The 22,813-nt window shown below is 35.0% G+C and overlaps 1 protein-coding gene across 1 annotated transcript in view; it reads right to left on the reverse strand.

The window, feature by feature from the left end:
• The window catches only part of LOC126822296 (ETS translocation variant 1), a 71,211-nt gene that overhangs the window by 25,410 nt on the left and 22,988 nt on the right, over nucleotides 1–22,813 (reverse strand). The window contains exon 4 of the mRNA XM_050551096.2: nucleotides 7,029–7,106. Within this exon, the coding sequence (XP_050407053.1) occupies nucleotides 7,029–7,106 (78 nt within the window). The remainder of the gene's footprint in view (nucleotides 1–7,028; nucleotides 7,107–22,813) is intronic.

Raw genomic sequence — 22,813 nt, forward strand, 5'->3', positions numbered from 1 at the left:
AGTCTTAGTATTATTATATACAATTCAAATAGTTTTAGTCCTAATTCTCACTTTGCACCTAGGTCTCCAACACTAACAAAAGGTGAATTACAATTGATTTATCGTCTGGCTAACAATTATTTTAAACTGACGTGATAATTGCTTCAACTGAATTGATAGTCTTGCTTGCCTTTTATGATCAGAATTTACTCTAAGACAAGATTATGCCGTTATTTTTTATTATAATCGAGAAAATATCGTCAATAAAATCTTGACGTCCTTTTTTCTCGCTTTACATTTACTAAATTAAAGAAATAAAGGAAATATTGATTTCTACAGGTGAGCTGACATTTTCTCGCATCTTATGAATAATAATTAATTGATATTGAATAAATTGAGATTTTTATCTGTTGTGTCGTGAGTTAATAGATGAGAAATTTATTCGAGAATTATATTGATAAACTGACAATCAACTAAATCAAGACTTCAAGCAGACTTTCACCTTTTAGGTAAATTAAAGCGGCTGGTCTCGGAAATTTTGATGTTTTTTTTTATCCATTTTGATACATTAGAGAAATACTGTGAATTTAAACAAGGACTACACCAACAAAAGATACCAGTATATCTTTTAAAATTATGTCATACACAGTAGCGGATTATCAGTGAGGCTGATGAGGCTGCAGCCTCAGGCCCAAAGATTTTGTAAAAAAAATTTTTTTAGACTTGTTTGATACGATTAAAAACGCATAGACAATGAATGTTAGGGGATTGGGTTTAGGCCCAACGGGAATCAACAAAGGCCCTCACCCGAAATTAATTAGGCCCACGCCATTTTAAATAGGCCCTATTGTTTGGAGATCTGATCTTATTTTTTAAACGTAGGCCTACAATGTACGTTAAATCCTTGTAAGTTTTCGGTTATGTCTTGCTTATTATATTATATCCACGTGACGTCATTTATGGGCATATAAAGTTACATTACCAATATCAAACGACTTTGGCTTAAGAAAAAATATCTAGCAAAAGATCTTGCGCTAGTTTCGATGTAAACACCCCATCATGAGGAAATATTATCCTTGAAAATAGGTGTATGTACAGTTGGTTTCCGGTGACGTTTCTGCTGTCAAAGCATTTTGTGCGACAAATTTCAATAGTTATAACTAATATTTTAATAATATTATAACCTCAGTAACGAATCCTGTTTTTAATGTTAGCAACTACCTTGGCTCTAACTTTAAAAACTAAATATGCCCTCCAGCAACTGCCGCCTCAGGCCTTGGTGTAGCTTAATCCGCCACTGGTCATACATGTTTATGCCTAATCAAATTCTGCTTCAGTACTTTCTGGGAGACAGAGTATCATATTAATTTTTTAAAATTTTTACCTTTTTAATTGATCCAATTTTGGGGGAACAGAAATTATTGATACATTAAATCTGAATCCCTGTATCAATGTCTACTGCCGTCAAATATGCATGATAAATTTCAGTTGAAATCACTTCAGCCATGTGTAATAAGAATATTAAAGTGGAATTTCAAAGCTCAATTTGTTAATATTTTTAACTAAATGCTGCAGGTAAATGATTGAAATGCTTCACAGGCAAATCTTTCCTTTTAATTCAGAGCATGAAATCTCTCATGGAGCATCATATAGTGGCTGCCAAAATGTTATTGTTATAAAACAAATACAGCTAATTTTTAAAAAAATCTTTCTTAACACCCTTCTTTTTCTTCAAGTTAATTTCCAAAGAACTAAAATCACCATTTTTTTTAAAAAGCAGCTGTGTTAAATTGGTTTACCGCAAGAATCCCCCCAATACAAGGTTAAAGAATTTGACTGTTTGTTTGTGATCGGTTCTTGTGTTTGTCGTCGACTTCAACTTGGCAATCAATGCGAGACCCTGGGGCTTACATATCTTGAAAATAAATACTCGAGGGGTGAGAAGGTGAAACGAAGATACAGATGTAACACAACAAGTGTCAAAATGTAAACAAACATTTTGGCCACGGTATACATGTTTTCATTCCAGCAATTTTTAACCATGTAACTTCTCGAACAGTCTTAACGCGTTCTTCCAAGAAACTATCTTAAACACTTAACTTATCGGCTAATAGCAGAAACATCCATACTGACTACATTTTATACAAATCTAAGGCTTGAATTCTTTTATGAATCACATATCCCATTTTACTCCACCTAATAGAACTTTAATAGCGATAAGCCTCTTTTTTTTCTCTTTTTTTTTAAGTGCAGATGCTGAAATCCATGTCTTGAAAATTTCAAGTTGAAATGCAACCGAAAATAGCACGTTGAACAGATTCCTTTTTACACATCTAAAAGTCCAAGCATACAGTAATTTTAATTTCTATGGTGGCATCTACAGAATGAAGGGAAAATTTCCCTTGGATAGTCATGTTTCTGGCTAATTTTCAAGTGCAACTACCAAGAGTTATTATATGATTAAGCAGGCAAGTGCCTCACTATTTTGCGGCCTAGATAAGGCCAACTACTTGCATACACTCTCAAAAAATTGCCGAACTTTTGATATTGGATGTTTTATAGAGTTGTGAATATATTATATAACATGTCGACTAGCCTAGGTCTATATGTAGGTCAAGAAATGTCCACAATATCAAACTATGATCCTAAAAAATCAGTACAGCTTCCCTTTACAAATGAAAAACAGGATTAAAAATACCATTAAAGAAGTTAATGAAATAACAAACAAAATTAAAATTAATTTGAATCTACAATTTGTTCAAGGTACCAAAATTAATTGTTAACTGTTCAGTTTTTAATCGTATTAAGGTTGAACACAGGACTATTTTATACATCTGGGTGGTAAAGATGTCTTTTAGTTGATATTAGATCAAAAAACATGTGAGTATGACATCCACAGCAAAAAATGTTACATTATTGACACTCGTCAAAATAGCTAACTCTCTGTTTGTTTTAAAAAAACAACAGAACACTTTTTTTTAAAAATGGGTTCTTTTCTTGAGGAGGATGTTTTATCTTAATTCTCGTCCATGACAACTACAAAAGACTGTCATTTTAGAATTTCTACAAAATCTTGAGGCCATATTTTAAGTTCAACCTAGCTTACAGAAATTGTGTTCAGGTGGCACAGCCATTTTCAAGATGATTTAGATGTCATGGATGCTTGTTTTACATCCATTTTGAAGGAATAATAACGAAGGAAGCCTCAATTAGTTGCTTGACGATAGCTTCTAAGTGACTTGTATAAACTACTTGAATCTGATTGGTTGAGATAATAACCGTAGTAACAATGGATGTCTGGCTTTATACAAACTTTGATGAATTCAGATTAAAATACGCCTAAGGATAAAAGAGCAAGTGTTATCATTTGATCATAGTTTGTTTTCAACGACAAAAAATCCTTGCAATTTATATCTTGTATTCCTATCATTTTTTTATCAGAAGAAAAAATTGAATTATGATGTTTACCAATCATTTTAATATTTGGGCTTGCATCAGGTTTTGCCTTTTTCAAATATGAACGCCCTGTAGCTCTGTGCATCTTCCCAGTAAATTTATGCAAAAAAATGATATGTATACCTCTTTACCTCATAAAGCTACTGATCGTCATTAACAAGATTCTACTCTCTTGCCAACTACTGTAAGTGCCAATGATAAAGAGTTGGGTAAAGTCTTTCGATCAGCTTCTTTTTAATCCAATTTAATCCAAATCTGGGGGTTATCTATCATTAATATTTTGGTTTTGGCTTCTTAATTTATTAATCAATATGAGTACCGGTATATTTTAATGTGGATTAAGCAGATAAAAAATACATAATTTCTGGAGGGAAAAAAAGATGACCAGTGGATTTACTTTGACTTAAATTAAGATTTTAGATTTAAAGGTGCCACCTGAAGAAGAAAAGTCTAGTTTTGGGGATGGGACAAAAACTATAATTCCTAGATGTACTAATCATCTTTATCTCTACTACTATAATCATATAGGCTATATATTTTTTAACATTAAATGAATGTACTAAACAGTGATAAGCTTTAAAAAAATTGGTTGAGCATTATTTAGGCATTTGTGATTATGTCCTAAAATAATTCAATTATCATTTTTCCATGACCTGTATTCTACATAGTTATTGTTGTGTCTGTTAATAAATAGTGTAGAAATATAAATTTACTATAAATCAACTTACTTAATATTGTGTAACATTTAAACACTGGTAATAAGATTTAATTGGTCAATTACTTCTGATTGTGTCAAAGGTCACAGCTAGATAAGCAGGTGGCAAAGGTCCTTACAAGTTGTCAAAGGTTGCATAAGCAGCCATATCAAATATGGTGTCAGCAGATTCTTTAAAGATTTTTTCCAATTGGATGACTTTGTGAAAATAATTATTTGTACCATTAAGAGCCATCAAGAGTGTTACAAAATAAAGTTTGGTGCCGTCGCTTCGAGCTCTTGACCATAAGGTCACATGACCACAGTAATTAGCCACTAGCTACTCTCGTTATATTTCAAAGTTCACCTGCTGTAACGCATTCATTACCCATGATACCTCATTATTGGTTGGCAAACAGACGTCCCAGCTATCACAAGACAATTAAATGATGTCCCAAAAACTTTCACGACAACCGAGCCATGAAACATTGACAGTGATTGGTTGAATCAGCTTGTAAAAGGACAGCTGATTGCTCCTTGGAGTATATCTCTATCGTAACTCAAGTTTCGCTTCTTCTATATGCCGTAAAATGCCTATAGGGCAAGCTGAGAAGGAATTCCCCACAGAAAAAATGAAATGTTAAGGCAAGCCATTTTGCATGAATAACGTAATTATTTTCTCCCTAATTAGCCTGTATAACACCAAAAACTGTTTCATGTCATTATGTCTGAAACAAAAAGTTATTAATTTCACAATAGATATAGTCAAATGAAATAGTAGCATTATTATAAATCATTTTGGGTTGTTGTGCAATATGGAAAATAAAATTGTTTAGTTGTCTGATAGATATAAACAACAAATTATTTATATGTCCACCAGCATTTTTGTGAAGAGAACCTTGATTTACAAGGTTTCAGTGATAATGGATCTCACTAACTGTAATGTATCAGATTGTTTTAAAAACAAAATCTCTCAAACTTGAACCTATAGTGTTTTACAAGAATTAAAAAATAGCAGACACAAAGGTTGTGATAGATTTAAAAGATAGGTTGCCAGGCAAGAAACATACACACACACTACACCGTCAGAGCAGTTCACAAATGTAGTTATATATTCATTCTTTTGTAGGAAATTGGGGCATTAAAAAAAAAATAATCACAAACTAGCATGTCCACAAGAATTTTGAAATTGATCAATAGCTAAACCTTAGCATCTTGATGAGCATCCACAAGATTTTTCAAATTGATCAAGGTTAGAGCTCCGACCTGACTAATCGAAAATCATTTAAAATCAATGGGCGTCTTCAGCTCATGAACATTAACATTGTGTATAAATATAATGTCAATCGGGTGATAACTAAGGGCAATGCCACCAGGCCTATGTCACTCCCTGGCTTGAGCTGCCCTTGTACCTCAAATTTCAACACCAAAGAAACTGGAACAAAGATATTATAGTTTGAATCAGTCTCAAAGGAAAGAATGCAACCTATTAATGCATCTTTTATAGTGACTTTGAATTTCCAATTGCCACTATTGAAAGGAGACTGCAATTATACTCTTCAAAAAAAGTAGGGGATATCGAAATGCAAATACCTATGCAGGTTGTGATATGATAAATAGTCATGGACATTTGACATGCTTTGCGAGTATGTTCACAGATGAAGAAATTATTGCCCCAAGAGAACTACTGAGCTGCACATGCGACACGCAATAGCGCCATACACGTGGGAGGGGTTCATTGTCAAATTTGACACTTCCAGGAAGGGTTGATGAAAACTACCGTGTGCTGGTTTATCCTATCCATATTTGCTTTCCTATTGGTTCTTGGATAAGATTTACTGTTTAGCATATCTTTGCTTTAGTGTGTTACATTTAATTTGATCGGGAGACGCGTTCGTCGACGTCAATGTCAACCAAAAACACTGCAAGAATTGGCCGTGGCACTGCAAGAGGAGTGGGTCGGATTGATTCGGAGCATGCCACGACGAATTGCTGAATGTCTGAGGATTGGTGGAGCAATTACTCTTTATTAAGACAAAAATCAAAAACGTCCATTTTCACTTTTGACAGTTTATCTCTTTGGGAGTCGCCCATATGAACTATTTATGTTCATGTGTATGCAATTGGCCTGTTATTAACATACACTGGTTACCTCTTATAAAAACAGCAGTGCATTTCCGCATTTTTGTATTGTTTCTGAATATCCCCTACTTTTTTTGAAGAGTATATATGTTCAACACATATCTGTCAGCTTATTTGTTTTTATGCAAACTGCTGGCATTTTTCTAAAGTTTTAAACCTAGGTCAATGGAATTAAACTGATGAAAATTACCCAGAACAATTCCATCAGGGATTTATTTTTTGCATCTGAGACACAAATCTTTGAGTTAAAAAATGTTTTCAACTCCTCCATGTTGTCATTGTTATATACATAACTTTTAACATTGCAGCATGTAAGAATTTCAGATTTTAGTGCACCATGTCTTAATAATGTATGCATGCGAGGAGCTCACTTGGAACCAGTTTCAATGCAATTAGGTGGAGATTGTTATGTGAATGCAGCCATTAGAGACAAGCTATCATCAAAAAGATAGTTCAACAATGAATACTGATATGCATAAAGTATCCTAATTGCAGAAGCTTCTCTACTATCATAGTTCCAGTGATCTTAGCAATTGTGTAAGTCTGTAAGATCAACTGCGGACCAGTTTGGAAATGTGTCTGCCTTTACAGCCTGCAGGCTGTCAAGTTTATGTACAATAGTTTCTTAATATCAAATCAGTATTTAAAACTTGCCATTTAAAATTAATAGATCACCATATTCTAAACAAGACAACTAGGTTGACAAAACAATAGACCTTTTATTTATTTGTGTGTGTTCAAGAAAGAAATTCCTCACCTTGTCGTAAATGTGTAGAAACCCCATTATTACTGTAATCTGTTACAAATTGTTCACCTTCTTCAGGTCCACATCGAACTGAAAAAATAACAATATTCAGGTCATTATAATAACGTTCCACATCTTGGATATACATATATTGAACACATCATTTGGAAACCGTCAACTACCCTACTCCTTACAGCTGACCCCCATATCCATTCACTTAATTTACTATTTGTTGTTTATTTCTTGCATTGTCTGTAGTTTGTCTTGAATGCAGGTTTGTCTTATCAGTGTTGTTTGTCTATAGTGCAGTTATTGTGCATTTCTGTATATAGTATCAAAACAATGCTAGTCATTTCCTGATAGTTCATTCATAGTCTATTGCAAATTTATAATGTCCTCCTGAACATTTTTGTGAAAGAAGAAGACACTATAAATATGTTGTAACAATTATTAACATTTAATAATAATAATGATTCATTTTCATTCAAAGATTAAAAACATCTGGTAACAGATGTATGATCAGTAAGTAGCACAAACTTGAAATGACCAGCTACCATCTTCAGCTAATTTTTCGGGGTGATGGAATAAATTTTAAAATCTCATTCAAGGATTAGACTATTATTTAAATATTGTAAATATCAATAATATTAATACATATTTACAATATTTAAATAATAGTCTAATCCTTGAATGAGATTTTAAAATAGTACTATATGTAGACACACTTAATTACCTGATGTTGAATGGATGAATGTTTTATATAGTTTTGATTTTGAGTTAGGAATTTACCAGACAAATGAAGAGTTTTCTTAAGAACAATGGGCCGGTGTAGAAGATATAGGTTCTAGAATGTTTCTTTCATCTTACATATTGGCACTCATAACTTTAATTGTCGATTTTATCATTTAATATTGCACCAAAAATACAGCATCAGTAAATGTTAACCGCAAACTTTCTCTTTCATATAAAATCCACTGATTGCAGAACAATCACAGCTTTTCAAAATAAACACACATAATTCTAGCTGCAATATTTGTAGCTGTGATCACGGCTACAATTGATACACTATTCGAGGCTTTGAGCAAGTAAAATTAACTGCAAAATTTTCAATACATATCATCACAGTTTGCATGGAAATGACTAATTATGTTACAAATAGTGAAGAGTGGAACACTGAAATCTTAATCTTATCTTACCGAACAGTTTTTTCGTATTTTCAAGTGACATGAAATCACGTGATTCTGATTCAGAGCCCATTTTAAAATGAACAGAAATTTCGCATAGCAGTTGGGTTTAATCAAATCATTTAATTATGTGGTAAGGTTTCACCTTTATTTCAGTGGGAATGTGTTTATTATATACTAAGCAGCAAAAGAAACGTCAGGAAAGTATGTTACTCTGAATAGACGCATTGCATAAAACTTGATAAATGTTTTTATTGTATATTTGTGACCACATCTCCAACTTTACCTGAGCAATAAGGCTCCTTCCCCAATACAGAATTGAACCCAGGAAATGTTCTCAAAAATGCAACCTGACTTCTGAGACGGTAATGTGTTCTCCATGATTTTCATGTAACTCATGCTGCACGTACTCTTCTTGGTCCAGGGAGAGGAGGTGGCATCACAGCAGTGCGCTATAGCGATCAAGCTCTCAGACTCCACGTCATACCACATTTCGCACGTCATCGAAACAATGTTTTCCAGTATGACAACGTCCATGCCCACACCGGCCGAGTTACTCAGGACTTTCTACAGCAGAACTGTGTCAACGTTATACACTGGCCAGCCCTTAGTCCGGACTTAAACCCGATTGAACATCTTTGGGATGAAATTCAGAGGCCAAACACAGCCGATGGATTGCGCCAGGCTTTTCTGAGAGTGTGGTTCCAGGCGCCAATGGCGTTCAACAATCGTCTGGTCCACTCTATGTACAGACACTGCACTGCTGCTCTACACTGATGTATAGACTTTGTACAGACTCTAAGCCTTCCGGTAATGTCTTGGAATTGTGATGAATTAATCACTAATCATACTGTTTACAAAAAATTGATTTGATCCATTTAGTAAGTTGTTTTCTAGAATGATTGAATTAAAGTGCCTCTCTGATTTTGAAATCGTATTGACGTTTTTTTGCTGTTTAGTATATGTTAAGCTATGTACAGTACAGTTTGGGGTCAGTGTAATTGGAAATGAAGGGAGTTATAGGCCAGTAACTGTTTTGTAGTCAAATGACTACAAAACTTGCTCAAAGGAAGGTCTTAGGATCGACCACTACTGTGGCTGGAGCAAGATGAAAGACATCAGTAGCGGAATCATTTCTAACATAATTCATGTTTTTACTGGGTCACGTTTTTACTTCTAATTACTTATTAGTAAGTACAGGCTGCAGTTACAAATATCGGCGTTTTTATTAATTGAGGGTGTTGTATCTCAACTGAGCAGTTCTTGCAGCTAACAAACTATTCTGGTAAGCCGTCTGATCGCTATTATTGAGTATTGTACACTCGTACCTCTGCACTGTCTGTTTTTATAAAGAAGTTATTATTTGTTATGGCTTTATGTTTCGCAAACGTCATCGAGTTTCTAAAGATTTTAATACTAGTCGAGACTGAGACGCTATAGACATCATTCATTTGTAACTGTTTGGGTATAAACTATGACTGGAAACGTCTTCTACTGTGTACAGAAACAAATGACGTTGTTTGTGGTGTTTCACATATTTTTCGCCATCATAGTTTTGACTCCCAAGAACGTAGTTTTCCATCTTCCGACAATGATGACAGCTGATCACCGGTTCTGTTTCGATCGTCAAGACGTCTTGAATAACAGTATAGGTAGCCCACCCAAGTCAAGCGCAAATAAACATGTCTTACAAAATAATGAAAAAATAAAAATTTGAACTAGCTTCAGAAAGTAAAAAAAAAAGTTATTAAAAGGCCCAAAATGATCTTAGGACAAACGCCGGGGAGCTTACTGATTGATTCAGAAATTCATTTTAGCCTGTCAATTTTCCATTGAGTACACAGGACACCTGTATTAAATTATTTGACGTGAAAATAGCATAGCGATTGTCATCATCGAAGAAATGAAACAAGTACGATCGTATTATGGTCCACGAACTGACCCTGGTCCATGTTAATGGATGAAATTCAAAAATCTAATTCACCAAATCGATTCAGAATTGTTCAAAAAAGAAACATGCCAATTTTCATGACGATCGGACATGACGGAGCCTTAACCTTAGGCTTTTGTCGAAGAGCGTCGCCCCAAGAAGAAGAAAAAGATGAGTAGCGGTTAGTGACCAGGGCCCTTATTCACGAAAACTTAAACTAAGATAAAATCGAAATTTTAAGAAATACTGCAATATTCGATTGGCTGACCAGTAAAATCAATTTGCATATATATCCAATGAAGTTGCAGTATTTCTTAAAATTTCGATTGTATCTTAGTTTAAGTTTTCTTGAATAAGGGCCCACTAAGATACAATCGAAATTTTAAGAAATACTGCAATTCGATTGGCTGACCAGTAAAATCAATTTGCATATATCCAACGAAGTTGCAGTATTTCTTAAAATTTCGGTTGTAACTTAGTTTAAGTTTTCGTGAATAAGAACCCAGATCCTGGCCGCCCAAAAAATGTATCTTGAAAGAAAGTCCGGCAACTACGCCCAAATATGCCACGAAAAATAGATAGCCATGGCACAGACAGCAGCTTATCCGCATGGAAAACTTTGATGTCGGGCAAGGAGAATTTGCCTTCCAGAAATCTGATTATATATCTGTATCTGTATTATGTCTATGGAACAGAACGACATAGAATGATAAAACTCAAATAGGACTCACTCGCACACAGCCCTAATGCTTCATACCGAGAGAGAGAGAGAGAGAGATGGGGGTTTAACGTCCACTCGACACAAACTAGGGCATTTCAGGACTAACATATGGTTTAATTTTATTTCAATAATTCGCTTGTGCGTAGGGGTATTTAGCAGTGGGAAGAAACCGGAGGAAACCCACGAGGTTGGACAGGCGACCCTACTCCTTGTCACGTAAAACCGGGGATTCGAAACCACGCCAGTTGACTCAATGACAGGCTTCATGATACAGCACGCACGTGCTAACCATTCGGCCATCCAAACCCCCGCTTCATACCGAATTAAAACCAATGACACTTGCTAGGATGTATATAGTACTGATGAAATGACTATGAAAATTAAACTTTGGTATTTTGACCCGAGGTCGCTACAAAACTCAATGCCCCCAATACTTTCAAATGTAAACCTGCTCGGAAAGTGACAGTAAATTCCATTGTAAACTTTTAGTACATGTAATTTTAAATGGAAATGGGATGAGATTTAATGTTTTGTCATTACAATGCTTCGGTTTTGAGACCAACATATTGTCATTTATTTTATTTGCACCTAGGTCATGCAGTCCGGGGATGGAAGAATTTATTGTGTTGGGTCTTACATTCCGCCTATATAGAAGAGACCCGTATTGCTCTTTAGTTTATGTTAAACACGTTTGGATCATAACATTGTTATCCTTTAAAGGACAATGTTGGTGTCAAGCAATATTACGTACAAAACTGGTTAAACGCATCCGAAATTTCAACATAAAAATCTTTGCAACAGTAGATCCGTGATGAGGATTTGAATAATCGAGATGTGACACAAATAACGGAAAGCAGTTGTTACCAGCGCTGTATATTCCAATTGGATGTCTCAAATTAAAGGCGGCGAATGGCGATCGTCAAAATGATTGATTCTCTAAGTTTCTCTATGCAATTAATTGTTTGTCTATAACCCATACATTGTATGTTTTTAATTATATGCGTATTTTAGCAGTTCAATTATCAATATTTATGCCATAAATAATGTCGTTGTTTACAAACTAAATTACCATATTTGATGTATGTCTACCGTTATAACGATCAGAGCAATTGATAATCAATTTCTTGGAGAAGAAAGCATTTATAGCTTTACAATAATAAACGAAGAAAAGAGAAAAAAAAGTCGGAGAAATGAGGACATTCTGTTTTATAGTCATTGCTAGTCAATGATGACCAATTAGCTGTCCAAATTTAATAGTCTAAGTAGTTTTACTCTTCTCCTAGCCATTTTGATGGTTATTGTAATGATTCACGTTCAAGGGAGGTTCCGACGGCTTTTGATAACATTAAACAGTTTCAAACTCTGGACACGCCTATATACACCATTCGAAAGCTTTCCAATGTTGTACACAAAACATTAGTCCCATCGCACCTATCGACATTTTTAAATTCATTTATAATATTCATTTGAATGACATTGTTTTTAAGATTTGAACATTTTTCTGGAAGATTTTAACGATAAAATTTAGTTAATTTTGCCGTGGAAATATGCGGAAATAACGAGTTCGTATACTTTTCCGAATTCAATCTGGAACAACTATTCCGAATCGGGTTATAACCTTGCGCGCATATTCACTTATGTTTCCGTTTTATCGCTTGGAGGGAAACGTGTGTATTTTCCGGGCCAATATTCTGCAAATAAATAAAAATTAATATTACAAGGACAAATCAGTTAGGGTATAGCCTAAGCCGGACCAGACCAGTGCGAGGGAGAACTTTCTCAGAAATTCGCACAGAATTCAACGTTTGTCTAAGTTTCTATTTGGCCCACATGGTCCGTGTTCTCGATTTATTGCCATGTCGCGCTGTTGCACTTATCGTGCTGTTTTGGGAGAAATTATCTCTCTGTTTTACATTGTGCTGTTTTGAGAGACATGGTTTCTCTGTTGTAATCCAAGTTTAGGATTACTGTTGTGTATTATTACCATGTCGGATTATACCGATTCAAGGATTATTCATTCTGTCAGTTTTGGATCATCAAGATCCTCTGTAATTCTGCCAACTTGGGAATTACTACGGCAACGCCGAGACATCTAAAAAGGACTGTCTAAAAACTACTATTTCGAAGCAGTAGAAGCACAGAAAGCAAAGAAGACTTCAACCGAATACTGCTAAAATTGGACTGAATACTGTGAGTAATCCTTACATTGACTCTGGTCAACGCTGTTATACTCGTACTTACACCCATTTGTTCCAATATCACTTTATCATTTGTATATAAATTTAAATCGGTTCTGGTGTAGATTTGTCTCAACGAGGAACTGGGTGGATCGTGAATCTGTAAACTACAATCGATACCCGGAGATTGTAACAATAACAATATAACTTTTAAAACATCTTAATGAAATGTCTAATAAAATCCATATTAATTACGATGAAAACCCCAAAATTCGAAAACTAGCTGTTTTGTCGCCATTTACTCGACAATAAAATAAATCCCATGTTGCTTATTTTTCACAGCATTTAATGAACACGATTTCTTTAACTCCAGACACTTATAATTGTCACAGCATCTGGTTCTGAAAGACGTTTGCATTTCGTTAATCCAATTTTCAATCCTTTTACCCTCTTTTGGAAATTACACAAGAACTAAGAACTGCTTACATGACGCGTGTGTTTAGAAACATAAACTAAGGGGTATAGCAATTAAAGGAATTTTTAATAATGTGGGGAAAGTTTAATCAAAATGGTATTCATATACATACCTTCACCTAATACGACGAAAATGTTACATGGAAATAGAATTATATTTGTCTTGTAGATCGCGAAATCTCTCCCTAAAACTGGCGGACACCAAGAATATACCAGACTGCACCATTAACTATAATTATAATACCAATTTTACGAAATAGCCTACATGGAAATCAGGGCTGTATGTAGGATTTTAAAAGTGGAGGTGCAGCAGAGTGGTGGGTCGCCATAGCCTCTACGTATGTGATATAAGAAAGTTTCGATCAGGGCAAAAGGACCCATTGGCGTGTGGGCGTCCTTAAAACCGATCGACTGATCAGTGTGTGATCATAATCAAGTGTATTATTTTATAATTGAAAGATTGTCAAATTTTTTTTTTTTGGATGGGGTGGGGGGGGGCGCAATTTCTCGGGGCCCCTTATTTTTCTGGGGAAAAAATGTACCCCCTGCACCCCCGCTAAATACGGCCCTGATGGAAATGGAATCTCTCCCTAAAGGTGGCGGACCGAAACTATCGGACAAAATGGCCGCTTCCCGTACTCAAATAGTGTAAAAGTATGTAATACCAATTATTGTGGACCCTCCAGAGGTCACAATTTTATTTATATTTATAACCCAACAACCTCAGAGCCTTTCGATGTTCGCGCTTATCTGACAGTAACTTCCTGGATTATTACCCCTGATTGAACGTGAAATCTCTTATATTAGCTTGCCCCCTGTCCATCGCTTGCAAAATGTGGCCGTATCCTGCACGGCAACCGCTTGTTCTCCATGCGAACACGATACGAAGTACAAAAATTCATCTTAGGAATTAACACGACTACGTGAAGCCCTCGCAATGCCCTTACGATGATGGCCTTATGAAGGGCAAAATAAACACGAATTCAACACGAAAATGAACCTTCGCAACGTCCTTCGGCAAATCTTTGGCATGCCAAAGATTTTGCCAGCGCTTACAATGTTACTGCTGGGGATGGAAAAACCTCACTTTATCGTGTGACTAACTGGTGTCAATTTCGAGAGATTGTGACGCCCGATAAAGCATCTTCCCGAGTCTGTCTTGAGCAACTCTACAGAGCCATCAGGTGGTCTTCGTGTGTCCTGTGGGTATAAACTTCTATATAGAATTCACATCTTCGTGTGGTTCGGGTGCCATCGTGTGCTTTCTGTGTAACATTTTTGTAGAATTTTTTCCTCTTGAAATTAATGATGGCATTACAATGTATTAATTAATATCTTTGACAAGTTATTAGATTCACATATATGTAGTATGTACTTAAATCAATTTAGTAAATGAATGACATATTGTTATATATAAAAAAAGAGTCATAATGTGCTAAACATTCAATTCTAGGTTGATAACATGGTATATTTCCACTTTCCATATAAGGGTGGGTTTCGACGTCATTAACCTAAATTGACCAATCTCTTTGATTATTTACGTCATATTTGACCAATTGGATAATTGAACGTCAAAATCCAAGTTACAAAACCATCGTGTTTGTGAGAATTCGCCAGACAGCAGCTTGATTCCAGAAGGGAAAAGATGTAGCAATTTCTATCAGCAGACTCGCTGGGGCGAGTCTGTCTATACTATGCTTGTATCCATGTTGGATTGTTATTCCTGGTAAGACAAACGTCTTAACTAACTGAGATATATAAGAAAACAGTAAGAAGTAAATACACAATGTGACGGAGAAGTAAAGACCCCCCCCCCAAAAAAAAAAACCCGACAATTTTATTTGCGCCTCTTAAAATATAATTAGTCATTTTAAAATAAAGGTGAAATCTGTGGATAAAACGGTTTCATTGTATGTAGAAGGCCTTTAGAACTCGTTATTCTGGTCTCTAGGAACTGTCTAAAGCTCTATAGCCCGTTTTCAAAGAAATACCAACCTCTTGTTCGAAACAAGCTTCTTGATCTGCAAACACCTTGATGAACCACAAGTGTACCCAGAGACAATTGCTCATGGTTTACTTTCGGGATTCTTTGGAGGGTTTGGGTTTGTATTGTGCTTTGGTTTTGGTGGGATTTTATTTGTGTGTGGGAGGAGGAGGGGGGGGGGGTGTCCAGAGAGTAAAATGATCCTGCGGGTTATTGCTGGTTTTAATTGTCTCTTGGAAAAGTTTTACTTATTATCGTTTATATTATTGTTATTTTTCTGACTCGTGACCTCAACTTGCTGACTATCGCCATCCGTCCGGGAACACTATTCAGACGAAACCACCGTCAAGACAGGTCGCAGTATTCTGTCTTTCTTGTAAATCAGCGTTTTATTTTTCATTTTGGGTGGAGTTTGTATCATTACAGACCCGGGACTGTAGAGCGCAATGGATGTTGACGGCTGGCACCCAGCTCCAGCTGATATTTGTAGTCCATTCCTTCCAATTTCTTTGTAGTCTGTCTTGCCGCAGGTTTGTCTTTTCTGATTTGTCTGCGTGTAGTGTGGCACCTAAAAATTCGTATATCCTAATAAACAATCCCACCGAGTTTATAAAATACTATCAAGAATTTCATGAGTTGTCATGTAAACGGGTAGATAATTTATATCAAAGGCATCTGAATTTCGATTGAGTTCTTCCTTGTGACCAAACCAACATTACCTTCGATTTTCAAAAAAAAAGTCCGACAAGATATCTGAACAGTAGTGCGTTGTTCACAGTTGACGGAGGTAGGTGACAGTGTACGCTCACATTAAATGTGAATAGGTTCTTATTCTTCAAATATGGGCTGATATTCTATTCTAGAAAGACATATTGATATTATTAAAAGTTTGGTTGTTATTCTTGTAAGATGGGTTGTTATTTTTGTAAGAAGAGTTGTTATTCTTGTAAGAACAGTTGTTATTCTTGTAAGAACAGTTGTTATATTTGTAATATGAGATGACAAACGGATTGTTATTCGTGTCCAATCGGCTACCTACTTCCTCAAGCGGCTGGTGTTCGTGTAAGATATTTTTATTATTATTTGCTATCCTTTAATATGGGTTGTTATTCTTGTAAGATGGGTTGTCATCTTTCTAGATGTAGTTTGTATTCGTATAAAACGCGTTGTTACTCTTCCAATACAATGGCACTGAAATATTTTATATTGAAATCACGTAAACATTTACATTCTTTTTATTTTATAAAACGCTAATTACACAATTTATCAAAGTTCATCGCGTTCATTAAAAATTGTAGATAAAGATTTTCAGACTTTCGACGAAGTTATGTTTGTCATGAATCTAAAAATAAAATCATTTTATAACGAACAAGGTCTGTATCAAGAACTGCGATCAGTGACTTATTGTCTATGAGTGACATCAGACCGAAAAGATTGAATCTATATTTGGAGTTTTATTATTAAAAATACGTTTGTTGACCACCTCTATATTGGAAAGAAGCGATAACAATATGATAAAGTGGTTTCTACACCAATGCCACAGTCATACTAGGAGCACCAGATATGTGGGCTACCAAAATACATTTTTGTAATTTTTTTATTTCATCAAAGTGATATAGATTATACTCCCTCCCCCACCAATATAAAATAACCACTTGCGCAATATGGCTTCAAATGTGATCCTGTCTTCCACTAATAAACAACGGGTATAAACCCTTTGTCTTCAGAGCTGACTATTCTCTTGCTAGTATTTAATTAACAGAAGTCTATAGCGATTTAAAGTCTATTAACTGTTCTAATTAAAGATAGCTACCCGCGTACAAACTCAGTGATTTGATGATATATTTGGACTAAAACATATTCAAACTAATTAATCCGTCAAATTTATTTCAAATCCTCCTCAAAACATTGTATTCGTGAGGGAATATCCCTGCTATACAAAATCTATTAAAAGAAGCCATGTTTGTGTCATGTGACTTGGCCGACAAGGTACCTAGCAACGGGTGCGAAGCCGGGGGAGAGTTCATTACATATACGCACCCCTAATCGTCGGGTTACCGGTTAGGGAAACCCTTACATTTTTGTCCTGTATACGCTCCGTTTGTGTTTTTCTGGGAATCCAGTATTTTTCTAGTAAGATTGGATGTTTCTACTTTCCATATATACCAAAATTGCCACTGATTTTGTGATCTCACCGGGAAAATATGAGCTTCTGATATCCAATATTTAAGACAAAATAAACATTTTACCATTGACACACGAATCGTGTATCATTATGCGTTTCAGCGCCATTTGTAACAAGGGACTGGAAGAACAAGCCTAGACATATGTTAAACGGTGACGTCCTATTCTTATCTGGAGAGCATGCGCAATAAATACTATCGGTGTATACTGGAATAACCAGACGCTAGAGACTGCCATTCGATTGAGACTTCTGGCGTATTTCGCCGAACATAACTGACTAGAAATTACAGTAAAAACATAAACGATTGAATGTAAATCAGTTTATATACATTCATATTACATTATTATATGCGTTGCGACCATTTTGTCTAAATTTCTATGTCCAAAACATATAGAAGAGTGCAGATGCCCGTAAGGTAAACCGGTATATTGTATAATAAAGTATAAATTACGTGTTTCGGTTAATATAGAATGGATGTGGGTATCTATTTTAGCCAGGTGCAGTCTAAATATTCCCAGACTCATTTATATGCAAAGTACCCCTAGTTTCAAATGCATCATTAAGTTTATATAGTTTTACTTTGTCTCAGACTATAATTTTAGGTCCCGGGTAAAGGATACAGACGATCCCTTCCCAAAATGAAAAATGGAGTTGACCGTCCTACTGTTCTGCACAAACTGGGAAATAGGGGAAATTTTACTCGGACAGTTGCACTCCCTCTTAATCATCATCGAATTCCATCTATAGAAGGTATTATGTGTTTCTGAAGCAGGGTGTCTAAATTGTGGACTTTGTCCCATGCATCTCTGATCAGAAATGAAGGATCTGGACTAGCCATGTTAAAAACTTTTTGACAGGTCAACTAATGGAGTGCTAAACTAAGTATAAATAGAAAATCAACCCGGTCGGAAGTAAGCATACCCTATACGGCAGTGATGCCTTTTCACTAATGATGCACTTAGTACCGTTATTACTTATCATCATGTCCAGGTGCTGTATCCGATCATTTAAGACTTATTTCTATGCAATAGACTACATGATCGAATAATGATGCATCATTAAGCTTTTTTTGAACAGACAAAAGACGATTGTCTGGCCTTTATATTTTATTCTGCTTCATTGGTATCCGGAAAAAAAATAGTATGAAAAAGAAAATGCAAAACGTTCTAGATATTAAAGACTGGGACCAGTCTAATGGCTTTGCACCGAGCTAAAACAACCAATGTAGCATTTATATTTGATGAGTTTATCTAAAATAAAATTCAAGTTCATGATTACCGACAAATGCATAAATACATTCACTTCAAGACCAGTTCTGAGAGCCAACTGTACATATCAAATTAATACAATATTTAAAATTAAATATAAACAAAACGGTTATGAGAGGCGAGATACCTGTTCAAGGATTCGGGTTAGGCCATGCATCTGATGGACGCACCGGAAAAGACATCTGAGTATATTATTATTATGCAACTGGAGTCGTTTTCCAGTTTCAAACAGCCGGATTTAGTTTTACTTCCGATCGTTTGCTCTTTCTAATTCTTTTCTCTCCATCTTTCCCCCTAATGTTGTGTTTCTCCGTTTGTATCGCGGAAGTTTTGTCTAAAAATGGACACAAACCTAAAATGTCTAGATACAGATGATAAGGATTTGTATAATTGCTTTGCACCGAACTGAAATTGTTCGAGGAACATGTGCATTAGGTACGCAATAACTTCAAACTATATTAAAACTGAAGAGGGACTTTCGTGTAGCAGACATTTGCTAGTTTATCTTTCTGTCCTAATTTGTTTGGCATTCCTTGTCCAATCACTTTGGATACGCAATAAAATAGTTCTTTCGGTTCTAATTTATCATTAACTTAAAATAAACATTCGATCGGTGCATTTAAGAACATATAGTGGACTAAAAGAAAAAGTTGAACAAGCACATCATAAACGACACAGATATATACGCTCGTTAAGAAAGTTGTAATTATATACTGAAAGAAAATGTTTCCTGTATAAGGATGTGCATATTTTCAATAAATCGAAGTCTAAAGACAATTAACAAAACCAATAACCTTATTTAAACTTAACTGTTTTCCCGCAAAGACACAGCTAAATCTACCGGCTAGTGACACCCAATCTGTCCTTCCCGCTCCCGCAATACAAAAAAAAAACCAACAAAAAAACACAACAAAAAACATTTGTCATTTCAGTTCCGATCTTTGGGCAACTACGTTGAATCCCTTTTCCGTAACTCAATTTTTACTCGAATTTGTAACACCCGCGTATGCTTAAAACACGATATCACTTATCCTTGTCAGCTAGACCTCTTTTTTTTAAAAAAAAAAAGAAAAAAGGCAAATGCTCTCTGAAGTGCGTTTTCAAAAGTTGAGCGTCGGAAAATGGCATTTCAGATTTGAGCAAAATTTACTTGAGCAACTCCAAAATACCATTCCTGAATTTCGGAACTCGGTTTTAGTGAAACAATGTAAACAGTGGGCAATATATATAAATTATAGCGTAATTATAAAAAGTTCTGGAAGTATTTTATCAGGATAATCGAACTAATCTAATGGAACATTTTGAAATATAGGTAGTCGATATTCAGAACTTTATTGAAGGGAACGCTATCTTGCTGTATTTCAACAATTTCTACGACAGAGTTTGGCATCAAATTTATAAAAGATTGCACTGTCTTCAATTTGCGACGAAAATGTCTAATACGCCGTCATCGACCGAGAAAGACCACAGAAACATGACACCACCACCCTCATTTACAAGTCCCGTCTATACTATTAGTTCATAATTAAATGGATTTAGCCATTTAGCTACAGAAATACCGTTATCTGAATAATGGAACAATTTAACCGTCAGGTTGTCTGCTTTCATTTCAATTGTCTTCTGCACGTGATTAACACGCAGCGTGACACCTTCATATTGGATGACTTGGATATCCAGTTAGCGTATCTCATTGATTTAATTCGTCTGGATAATAGAGTGTCAACGTCGCCTGTTAAAACCGTGTAGGTGTAATTTTGGAGAGATAGATAGAAAATGGCGACAATGTTGTTGTAACAGACGTAGAATATGATGAGGTGGAGGAAAGGTTGACGTATTATAATCGGCCAAGATTCCACCGTATTTAAAAGTGTCGTCTGGTTATGACAACGTGCTCATCTACCCGCCAAAATGACGAAAACAGGACAATAGCGTTCATCAAAATTATGACGTTCAAGAAACATGCACACGAAAGCAAAGTGTCCTTGAATTTGAACAAATGATGCTTGTTTGTTCTTGAACAACCGTATGTATTACTGCAACGGTAAATCATCCAGATGTCGCTTTGGCTAATTTCAAACTAATTTATTAACGGTATCTAAACTTTCGGTGTGGCCTAATAGACGTACTTTTATTGCCAAATGAAATTCTTTTTATTCTCAACATGATAAAAGTCAATCTATATTTCTGGTTTTAAACATAGTTCACCCCATTTAATTTTGTCATAGATACATTTACTTTGGCATTAGATTAAACTATTAAGCTCATTCCCCCCAAAAAAGGAAAAACAGGTGTGGTTTTTTTTTAAAGATACATCTTAACTACACTTTAATCGAAAATTTATTCAACATACACATTAAGGTAACTCTACGTTTTATTAGAATTCCAGACATTGTTTGTCTAGATTTCTTCACACCTTACAACAAAGGTTGTCTAATTCAAGTTAACACTAATTAAAGCTTTAAAATATCTGTAAATCTTTCTTGTGTCATTTCGAACTCTTTACCCCCATTCCTCCCGCAACTCACGTGCACTTTGTTGCAGTGCGTACACACAAAATGCAACGTCAGTTGTTGACGTTTAACACATTTTTCTACTTTTGTTTTCCTTTTACATCTTCTGACTAAATAGCTGGGATTTTTAACATCTACCTGGATAACCCTATTTACATTACACCGACAAATAGTCTTGATCAAAAGATGCTTAGCACATAAACATGCTTAAATCAAATAAACAATCCTAACAGTAGAATTATCTTGTCTGGCTAAAGAAAAAAGCACCGAAACAAAGGAAAGTGGAACACAACGAACCTAAGGTCGCTTTGAGTTTGAGTCAAAATCATGCATACTGTCTTGGAAACCTTTACCTTACCATGCCCTCACATCTTCTCAATTTTCAAGACTGTGATTTTTTTAAATGATTGTAAACTTCCTTTTTCCTTTTACAAAAACATCTAGTACTTAAATCCAATAGTAAAATAGTAGAATGCTCATATTTACAAAACTAAACATAACAAATTAACTTTAAATGGCCAGTAGTAAAATTATCTTTCGAGAATGTTTAGGATTTTTTTTTTTGCTAATCCGAAAAACAAAAAAATCGATGATCTCTTCATTTTCCTATAATACTGTATCCGTTGTATATCTGTCTTCGAGTACCGTAGCACTTGCTGTTAAGATTATGGATTGCGCAAACTTTTAAAGGCTCAATACCACTCTTGTTGTAACTGAATAATATGTCCCAATCTTTATTCTGGTCAACAAATTGTACTATTTTACAATATTCCAATTAATTGGTGATACAAATTTCATCTTAATACATCTAATTTAAAAAATTGGACAAATTCAACTAAATGATTTGAAAAGCCTGACGTAAAGCTTTTCAAATGTGACTTGGATTTAAAAATATTTTTGAACCCTTTGGACAAGTAAAATAGGATTTAATGGATAATTTACACAACAGGTTGGACACTAACACATCTAGTACTTAGAATAAGGCTATTTTTTATTTTCTGGAGCTGTCAAGCCAGCAGGAGTGTTATTGTCCCTTTAAACCATTAATTGTAAATTAATTCAGACAGTTATTTTAACGATATAAAATAAATTAAAGACGCAGTATGTAAGATTTAGATAAAGAGTTCGTGGTTCTTGCTATAGTACTTCAAAACTAGATGAATATATTAATGAAAATTTCAGTCAAATTCTGAGAGAAGTTATGAGTGTAGGAGTTTTTACAAGAAATATCGGAGATTGACTTAATATATTAAATGGTTTCCCTATAGATTATGATTAATAAACTGTTACTTGTTTTTGTATACAAACCTTCTGTACATTATTTTCATTATCATTTGCTTGAAAACGTTGAGAGAACCCTCAAC

This window comes from Patella vulgata, chromosome 5 (assembly GCF_932274485.2).
Source record: "Patella vulgata chromosome 5, xgPatVulg1.2, whole genome shotgun sequence".
NCBI lineage: Eukaryota > Metazoa > Mollusca > Gastropoda > Patellidae > Patella > Patella vulgata.